The sequence below is a fragment of the Glycine max genome, chromosome 8 (assembly GCF_000004515.6).
Source record: "Glycine max cultivar Williams 82 chromosome 8, Glycine_max_v4.0, whole genome shotgun sequence".
In the NCBI taxonomy this organism is placed as follows: Eukaryota; Viridiplantae; Streptophyta; class Magnoliopsida; order Fabales; family Fabaceae; genus Glycine; species Glycine max.
In genome coordinates, this window is record NC_038244.2 from 21,201,292 (window position 1) to 21,211,544 (window position 10,253).

The 10,253-nt window shown below is 33.4% G+C and overlaps 2 protein-coding genes across 2 annotated transcripts; both read right to left on the reverse strand.

The window, feature by feature from the left end:
* Positions 1-1,880: 1,880 nt before the first annotated feature.
* Positions 1,881-2,342, reverse strand: LOC102659824 (transcription initiation factor IIB-like). The gene has a single exon (XM_006586382.1). The coding sequence runs from the start codon at positions 2,340-2,342 to the stop codon at positions 1,881-1,883; it is 462 nt and encodes a 153-aa protein (XP_006586445.1).
* Positions 2,343-4,167: 1,825 nt separating this feature from the next.
* Positions 4,168-4,524, reverse strand: LOC102659971 (transcription initiation factor IIB-like). Its single transcript, XM_006586383.1, has one exon. The coding sequence runs from the start codon at positions 4,522-4,524 to the stop codon at positions 4,168-4,170; it is 357 nt and encodes a 118-aa protein (XP_006586446.1).
* Positions 4,525-10,253: the final 5,729 nt, after the last annotated feature.

A 10,253-nucleotide genomic window follows, 5' to 3' on the forward strand; every position in this document is an offset into this window, starting at 1 on the left:
TGATTTAAGATATACTTTGGGGATCTCATGTTGAGGATGTCCTCCCAACCTATAGTGTCACGTTGCAGTCCTAATTGCTAACAGGTTGTGGTCACGAACAGTTAAAAAAATTTGTTGAGGTCCAAATCACAGTTGCGGACCATTTTTTTAGAACCTTCACATGTTATAGCAAGACAATGATAGAAATAGAGTAGAAAGTGAAAACAAAGATGAGACACTATTGAGACTAATGCCAAAAGAGAGAAATTGATTCATTACTAACTACATGAAGCTCGGTTACAAAGTGCAACTAAGATAACTACTGATACCAGGAAAATATTTCTAATAGTTAAATTTATATCTAAATGAGAGAAAAGTAGGAATACTAAGAATGTAATCTAAATAGATTCTTGTAATAGAAGTTAAGCTTTTATATATACCGAAACTAGTTTGTCAATGGAATCATGGAATCATTGTCTAATTTATAACATACATAAGAATAGAATTGGAGCAATGGAGTTGTTGTAATGATGGGTGGAAGATGAGCTTCAGAGAATGCAGAGTCGCTTTATGTCCTTAGCATTGGCATACCATCTCGGAATCATAACGAAAGCAAGTGCATGAAGATCTCTGTATACCTTCTTTACTGTATATTCCTTCACTTAACAAGCTTTTGCAACTTTTTTGGTGTCTAACCCAATTAAATACAAATTCTCATCAAGATAGATACGAAATTCAAAACTTGGATTTCAAATAAAAGAAAAAACTTATAGAGAAGTTGGTCAAGTTTCAATGGCTTGTTGATATTTTTTTATTGCAATATACCATAATCCATAAAAAAAATATTACAAAAAAATCTAAAAATTTAGTGAGGGACGAAAAAATAAAATTATTCATGTTTAGACAAATTTTTAGCATAAAAATTCAATCAATTACAATGTAAATTATTTTTTATCATTCTTCTCTCATCACTTGTATGTCTATATAGATAGACAAACATTATAAAAAAGAAAAGGATAGATAGACAAATGGATATGTAAGAATTTCACTTTACATATTTCATGTTTTATAGTTATGGATAGTGAATAACAATTTTATTAGGAGGAAAGAAGTAGGCAATAGGAGGAAAAAACTATGCCACCAGAGTGTTTGATTGAAGGGAAGGAAAAGAAAAATAAAAACAGCATCAACATTTCATATGAAACTCTAGAATTTGAAAAGGGAAATGATATTTAGATACCTATATGCCATTAGACACCAAGATATTAAGAGATCCAAATAAAAGAGAAATATGTCAATTAAACATGATAAGTAATATATGATATGTGAAAAAGAGCTTAGATAAAAAGAAATAAAAGGATAGTCTAACTTATCCCAATTAAAAATGAGATTAAATAATCCCTAGAAGATTATTAGTGTGATTAAAAAAATTATATCAACCATTTTGAAGTATATAGTTAATTGCAACAATATCTTTTATAAGGTTGTTTAATCATATTTTTATTTATAGTAAGTTAAACAATCTCATAAGAACAATGATTTTTCAAAATTTACTTTTTTTTCAAACATCTAATTAACATTTATGTTTTTCTGTTTCTTTCTTCTTAATTATTATATCATTTATCATACATATACTTATCTCATTTTATTGCTCTCTCACTGAATGTAAAATACTGAGTATTCAAGAGTAATTTTTTAATAAATAATAAGTAATACTCATATCCTTATATTTACATATTAGAATTTAGATAACTAAAGCAAGAGAAGTCAAAAGAAAACCCTACCTCGAAAGTGCACCATATTATCTGAAGAAAGTTGATCAACCATATATATAGTTGTTGCCAAAACGGAAGAAGGTTTGCTCCTTACAATAAACTCTTGAGCTTTGTGCAGCACTTCTCTCATAGCTTTGATGACATGGTTGTCAAGGCCAAGAGATTGGTGCATAAGCGTTCACCTAAGTCCAAGGCTTGTGTCTTGCCATAATTCCTGCCCACCTGAAAATGCTTTTTGAACACTCCTATGACCTTGTTAATATGCTTATTCTTCTCTTTGGCTCCTCCAGAAACACTTTGCATTTCCTTTACAATCCTTGGAAATTCCTCTTCTTGACATGCCAAGTACAAGCATGCCACCATAGAGGCCCTTGAATGTCTTCTCCGTCCCCTAAATACCCTACTACCTTCTGCTTTCTTGTATAGTTCCTTGGCATGATTTTTTATGCTCCAAACCAAGCCTAAGTTATTAGCCATTTGTTCCATGGTCAAGAGCACGGCTACAAGATCGCAATCTCTCTTCAGTTTTCTCTTGGCATCCCTGTTGGCATTCTTGATTCCCTGTTGATTCTTACAAGTTTTTACCATATCACTATTGTTATTGTCATACGAGGAGGGGTGTGTAACAAGAGTGCTAAGGCCAACTCCAATAATCTAACAGTAATAGTGGCTCTGATATCATTTGTTGAAATTTTTAATAAACCTTATAAAATATCAAATGAGTACAAAAACACATTACGTCAAATTATCAAGAGGTTTTAAAGAATACCCGAATCCATAGAACTTGATCAACACGCAGCGAAATCTTACACTGGTCACGAACAATTGGTTTAATGATCTTCCTCAATCAAATCACTTTTATTCCTTAGGGGACCTTCGTTTTCTCTTCATATGGGGAGAGGAGAAACTGTTTCTTGATTTGGTGTATTGGGAATCATAACCATGCCTTAGGTTTTAACCTATTAGGGTTCTCATGATCTCCTAATGCGCCAAACTGATTTCCGCTCATTAAGTCCATATCAATTTTGTTGACAATCTAATGAGTTCATTGAATTAGATCATTTTATATTAAACTCATATAAATGTAAATAACTAATATAAATGTTATAATATAATATGTAGTTCATATTAATTAATTAGGAATTATAAAATTCCTAACACGAATGAAGATGTTAGAACGACATTGGCTCCATCGAAAGATGAGATTCAACAATACAGAGTCGCTTTATGTCCTCAACATTGGCATACCAGCCCGGAATCTGAACCAACGCAAGGGAATGAAGATCTTTGTATACCTTCTTCAATGTCTCTTTCCACACTTTACAAGCTTTTGCAACTTGGTCCATGCCTAATCCAATTAAATGAAAATTCTCCTCAAGATACATACGAAATTCAAAACTTTAATTTTAAAGAAAAGAAGCTAGAGACTTATAGAGAAATTGGTGGGCAAGTTTCAACTGCTTTTTAATGTACCATAATCCATCCAAAAAAATATTACAAAAAAGAATCTAACAATTAAGTGAGGGGTGAAAAAAAAAGGGAAATTCTTCATGTATAGTACAAAACTTTTAACATGAAAATTCAAGTTAATCAATTACAATGTAAATTATTTTTATCATTTCTCTCACACGTGTGTAGTCATGTAAGAATTTCACTATAGATATTTCATAATTTATAATTATTCATTGTGAATAAAAGTTTTCTTGAGGAGGAAAAAAGTAGGCAATGGCAAAATAAAAAATTCTGCCACCATAGTGAGTTTGATTGTAGGGAAGGAAAAGAAAATCAAAAACATCTTCAACATTTCCTAAGAAACTCAAGAATTTGAGTAAGGGAAATGATATACTTAGACACCTATTGGCCATTAGACACCAAGAAAGAGATTCAAATAGAAGAAAAATGTATAAATATGATAAGTAATATCATATATCAAATTAAAAGAGCTCAGATAAAAATAAATAATGGATTGTCTTTTTTCTATACATTATGAAGGGATTGTTTAATTTATCTCAAGTAAAAATTAGATTAAATAATTTTGAGAAGATAATTAATGCAATTAAAAAATTATATCAATTTGAATTACATAACTAATTACACCAATCTATCTTTTATAAGATGTTTAACCATATTTTTATTTAGCATAAGATAGAGAACCTTATAAGAACAATGATTTTTCAACATTTTATTTTTCCAAACATCTAATTAACGTTTATGTTTTTCTCTTTTTTTTCTTCTTGTCACATTATAATAGCATTTATCATACATATAATTTTTTTTCATTTTATTGCTCTTTCACTTAATGTCAAAAAAACATTTTGAGTGTTCAAGAATCATTATTGAATAAAGAATAAGTATGCAATATTCAAATCCTTATATTTAAATGTTGGAGTGTAGACATCTAAAGCAAGAGAAGTCAAAGGATAACCCTGCCTTGAAAGATCTTATTCTTCGAAGAAAGCTGATCAACCATATCAATTGTTGTTGCCAAGATGATAGAAGGCTTCCTCCTTACATAAAACTCGTGTGCTTTGTGCAGCACTTCTCTCACAGCCTTAATTACATGATTGGCAAGGCCAAACTCGGAGCAGAAGCATTCACCTATGTCTAGGGCTTGTGCCTTGTCATAATTTTTGCCTACCTGCAAATGCTTATTGAATACTCCTATAGCCTTGTTAATCTGCTTCTCTTTGGCTCCATCAGCAACACTTTGAATTTCCTTTACTGTCCTTGGAAAACCCTCTTCTTGACATGCCAAGTACAAGCATGCCATCATAGAGGCCCTTGAATGTCTTCTCCACTTAAATATCTTTCGACCTTGTGCTTTCTTGTAGAGTTCCTTAGCATGATTTTTTATGCTCCAAACAAAACCTAAGTTATTAGCAATTTATTCCATGGTACTGAGGGCTTCAGCTAGGAGATTGTAATCTCTCGCTGAATATTTCCCGTTGATTGTTGAGAGTGTTTACCTTAAGTCACTATTGGAGGGTGTATGTGCAACACTAGTGCTAAGGCCAGCTCCACTAGTCAGTAAAGGGGCACTCAAACTGGATTCTTTTTTGTGATGCTCATTTTGATCATTATCATTGTCATCATCATCCTAGCCACATTTGGTGTAGAGTCTCTGTTTTGGTGTTTCTTCTTCTACTCGAGAATGAAGCCACATTCGGAGCAGATTGTATCCCCAGCACTGTGATCATACACTAATGGAGTGTAGCTTGCTTTTGCAGTCACTGCAATACTCTTCATCTACCAATGCCATATGTAACATCCCAATTTTTCGTAAATAAATTTAAAAAGCTTTTTAGTATAAATAAATAAATAAATAAATATAGAGCAAATAATAAGCTGAGTACCCTAAGTATAAATAGTTATGTTAAGTCAGCTGCCTCCTTTTGGCCTCATTTTCGTTTTTCACCTTCTCCTCTCAAAACCCTTTCTTTTTCCCGCAGCCTACCAAACCTGTCTCAGAAAAACTACGATCTCGAACACGTTCACCGTTGGATTGTCGTGAAATTTGACTATCATGTTCGCAACCCAATTTTAAACATTCTCACCGTTGGGAATTTCAAAATCATATCTGAGCTTAGAGGAAAACCCTTCGCATTGTAGCATTTTAATTTCCCGCAGAAACCCAAAACTGTCTCGGTAAAACTACGATCCCGGTTTCGTTAGCCGTTGGATTTTCATGAAATTTGGATATGTTGTTCGAAATTCAATTCCGCACGCTTCCACCGTTGAGATTTGCGAGATAATATTCGTGGAGGGAGATAAAGGAATCGCATAAAGACAGTACAAGTGGAGGTTTCAATCTCTTCTCCGTCTCCCTGACGTTTGGGAATTCTATCGGAGCAGTCGGAGGAATAATGGAAAGAATTTCAGGGAACCGCTAGAGATGTTGCTATCGCTGGCTGAAGACACGTGAGTTCGCTCAGAGGTAAGGGATGAGTTATTCACAGTTGGGGATTAGTGAGAACATGTGTAAGGATCCTTAGAGGATTAAATTGGAGTTTTATTTTGAGATATTTATTAAATTGCAATTTTTCCTTTATGATTATAAATAAAATACTGATGTCCTAATGAAAATTGCTTGATAAATTGTGCTCTTAATATTTGTATTTTCGACCTATGATTTTGATATAATTGTGTAATATTATTTGAGGGGTTTTAGTCCTCATGTTGTGATAGTCTTTTATATAAATTGTTATATTGAGGATATGAAATGATGATTCAAATTGTGAGTATGTGATGAATTGTAGAAAACATGTTGCTTTGAGATTATAATATTGTTATTGAGATTGAGTATAAGTGTAAAGTTGAACATGTGTTAATTTGTGAGATACGTGTAAACATGTGATGGTGATTGTGATACTATGAGATGTGAAATTGTGAATGAGTTCTAGTTGTGGATAAGTGTGTAGTTAACACTTGATGTGAAATTACTTGTGTTGTAAGCTATGAATTGTACAATAACCCGACCAGCGTTATCTTGAGAAAAGCGTTGATGCGCAGTGTTAAAGAGAAAATGTAGGTTTCCTATTTAGGAACCAGTGTTAAATCGTAGCGCAATTGTGTTGAACGTGTTTAAAACACGAGTGTAAGGTCGTGGGTATTGTATAATTCATGAGCAGTGTCTGCATGTAAAAAAAATTATTTTAGGGGTTGGACCTGAATCAGGAGGGAGAGGCCCTGACGGACTCTTCGGAGTGTAGGCCTTGGGGGTCACCGGGTTTGAGTGCTCCTTTAAGCCTATGCTGATCCATATGGTTGGAGCATTCTCGCAAAACATCGTGACCCTGACTGGTCTCCCTATGATCTTACTTAGTGAGAGTGACCTGACAAACCCATTGTGTGGTGTGTCTTGTTATGTACTCCTAAGCGCCCCAGGGTGGTTTTTCACTGACATGGTACCACATTGCATATAGATTGAGTCTTAGCATAACTATTGCATATGCTTGCTAATTGATGTGTTATTATATCTTGATCGAAGTGTGGGATTCTTGTGTAATGTGATTGATAATTGAAAAGTGAATTTTGAATGACGAAGTGGTGAAGTTACGTGAGCTATGTTTAAGCAAGTGGTATCTCATTTATATAATATGTATATTTAATTGTCTTGTTTCTCTATTAGCTAGGAATGTGATAACTCACTCCCTGTGTGTTGTTGTGTTTGGATCCTGTGATGATCTTGAACTTGTGTTCGGGGGAGCAGATGAATAGGTGGATGACTATGAAGAACCTCATGCTAGAGGACACGGGAACACACGCTCTGATAGGATGTGACATTAGGATATAGGTTCTATATTAATTGTATGAAGCTTAGACGACTTTGTTTGAGTCGATAATACTTTATTATTTATTTGGACAAGTTTGAATATGATGTAGAAGAAAATGAATGTGAGCCTTTTTCCCCTTTGAAAGACTTGTTTAAAAAATGTTTTAAAAATACTTTTAATTAATATTTGAATTTTTTTTTATTCTTAGTATATATGTGAGGGGTAGAGGGTGTCACACCATATGTATATTTCTCTTTGTTTATATGCTTTTTTGATCAAAATGAAATGGTTTTATGTAGGAGTTTTAGTGGGGTTTTTTTTACGATGGAGTCTTAGTGTTTCGGATTAATTGAAGAGGATGGTACTATTGTAACATCTTATTTTTCATAAATAAGTTAAAAAGGTTTTTTAGTAAAAAAAAATAAAGTTTTATAAAATAGTGAGATTTATTCATTTGATAAGAAATAAAATAGAGTTTTTTTTATAAAATAATAAAAATAAATAAATAGAGTAAATAATAGTTTATGAGTACCCTATCTATAAATAGCATCTTAGGTCAGTTTTCAGACTGACGATACTCTCTACACCTCCTCTTCCTCTCAATTTTGCTTTCTCTTCTCCTTCTTCCAAAATTCTCTCTTTTTTTTGTATACCACTAAATCTGTCTCAGAAAAATGACGATCTCGAACTGATTCACCGTTGGATCGTCATGAAATTGGAGCACCAGGTTTAGAACTCATTTCCGAACATTTTCACCGTTGGGAATTAAGAAAAACCATCGTGAATTTTTTATATATGGTTCGCGATTCATTTCCACACATCTTCATCATTGGGATTTGCAAAATAACATCTGTGGAGGGAGAAATATTCATCGTACATAGACAGTGGAATGGAGGCTTCAATCCATTCTCCTCCTTTCTAACATTTAGGAACCCTATCAGAGCAATCAGAGGAAAAACTTGAGGAATCTCAAGAAACCGCTAGAGATGTCGCTATTGCTGTCACAATACGCACGTGAGCCTGCTTAGAGGTAAGGGATGAGTTATTCACAATTGGGGAGTAGTGAGAATATTTGTAGGGATCTTTAAAGTATCAATTGGAATGAGTTTTAGGGTGTTTCTGTAAATTTTGATTTTATCCTTACAATTATAACTGTGAATTATATATGTTTGACAAACCAATTGATGTCCCAATGAGAAATTGATGTGTTCTTGTGTTGAGTGTGAACCCTTAAAAAAAATTGAGTTCTTTTTATTCACGTGAACTATACTCTAAATAATATTTTTTTAATGACTTATTTTATACAAATCACTATCTTGTTCTAATTTTCCCTTGATGATGATCAACATGTTATGTGTGTGTGTGTGTGTGTGTATATATATATATATATATATATATTGTAATACTAAAATAATAAATTAAAGAAAGTTGTAAGGTTAATGCCTAGTAGTAATTTCTTTTGATGTAATCTTAAATTAATTGTTATAAAAACTCTTTTGTTTAAAAATAATGTAGTTTGATTTACTGTGTGTGGTGTGTGTGTGTGTGTGTGTGTGTGTGTGTGTGTGTGTGTGTGTGTGTGTGTGTGTGGTGTGTGTGTGTGTGTGTGTGTGTGTGTGTGTGTGTGTGTGTGTGTGTGTGTGTGTGTGTGTGTGTGTGGTGTGTGTGTGTGTGTGTGTGTGTGGTGTGTGTGTGTGTATCTTGTTCTAATTTTCCCTTGATGATGATCAACATGTTATGTGTGTGTGTGTGTGTGTGTGTATATATATATATATTGTAATACTAAAATAATAAATTAAAGAAAGTTGTAAGGTTAATGCCTAGTAGTAATTTCTTTTGATGTAATCTTAAATTAATTGTTATAAAAACTCTTTTGTTTAAAAATAATGTAGTTTGATTTACTGTGTGTTATAAAAACTCTTTTGTTTAAAAATAATGTAGTTTGATTTACTGTGTGTGTGTGTGTGTGTGTGTGTGTGTGTGTGTGTGTGTGTGTGTGTGTGTGTGTGTGTGTGTGTGTGTGTGTGTGTGTGTGTGTGTGTGTGTGTGTGGTGTGTGTGTGTGTGTGTGTGTGTGTGTGATTAACACCTGATGTGACATTACTTGTGATGTGAGTTGTGAATTATACAATAGTCCGACCAGTGTTTATATTGAGAAAAGTGTTGATGTGCAATGTTAAAGGAAAAATGTAGGTTTCCTATTTAGGAACCAGTGTTAAATTGTAGTGTAATGTGTTAAACATGTTTGAAACACGAGTGTGAGGTCATGAGCAGTGTCTATAAATTGAATATGTGATAAATTATGGAATAGCATGTTGCTTTGAGATTATAATATTGTTATTGAGATTGAGTATAAGTGAAAGTTGAACATGTGTTAATTTGTGAGATACATGTAAACATGTGATGGTGGATTGTGACATTATAAGATGTGAAATTGTGAACATGAGTTTTAGTTGTGAATAAGTGTATGGTTAACACTTGATGTGACATCACTTGTGTTATGAGCTGTGAATTATACAATAACCCAACCAGTGTTTATCTTGAGAAAAGTGTTGATGCACAGTGTTAAAGGGAAAGTGTAGGTTTTCTATTTAGGAACCAGTGTTAAATTGTAGCACAATGTGTTGAACATGTTTAAAACATGAGTGTGATGTCATGGGTATTGTATAATTCATGAGCAGTGTCTGCATGCAAAAATTGTTTTAGGGGTTGGACCTGAATCAGGAGGAGAGGCCCTGACAGACTCTTTGTAGTGTAGGCCTTGGGGGTAAATACACCCAGTTTGAGTGTTCTTTAAGCCTGTGCCGATCCCACATGGTTGGAGTATTCTCGTAAAACAGCGTGACCCTAACTGGTCTCCCTATGATTTTACTTAGTAAGAGTGACCTGACATACCCATTTTGTGATGTGTCTTGCTATGTACTCCTAAGTGCCCCAATGTGGTTTTTCACTAACATGGTACCACATTACATATAGGCTTGAGTCTTAGCATAATGCTTGCTAATTGTTTATTATGAAATTGATGTGTTATTATATGTCTTTATCGGGGTGTGTGATTCATGTGTAATGTGATTGATGATTGAAAAGTGAATTTTAAATGACAAAGTGGTAGAATTACGTGAGTTGTGTTGAAGTAAGTTGTATCTCATTTATATGATATGTATATCTAGTTGTCTTGTTTCTCTATTAGTTAGAAATGTGATAACTCACTCCTTGTGTGTTGTTTG

What these genes read in the sequence shown, in the direction of transcription:
- LOC102659824 (XM_006586382.1), bottom strand. Translation starts at nt 2,342, where the DNA reads ATGGTAAAAACTTGTAAGAATCAACAGGGAATCAAGAATGCCAACAGG.
- LOC102659971 (XM_006586383.1), bottom strand. Translation starts at nt 4,524, where the DNA reads ATGGCATGCTTGTACTTGGCATGTCAAGAAGAGGGTTTTCCAAGGACA.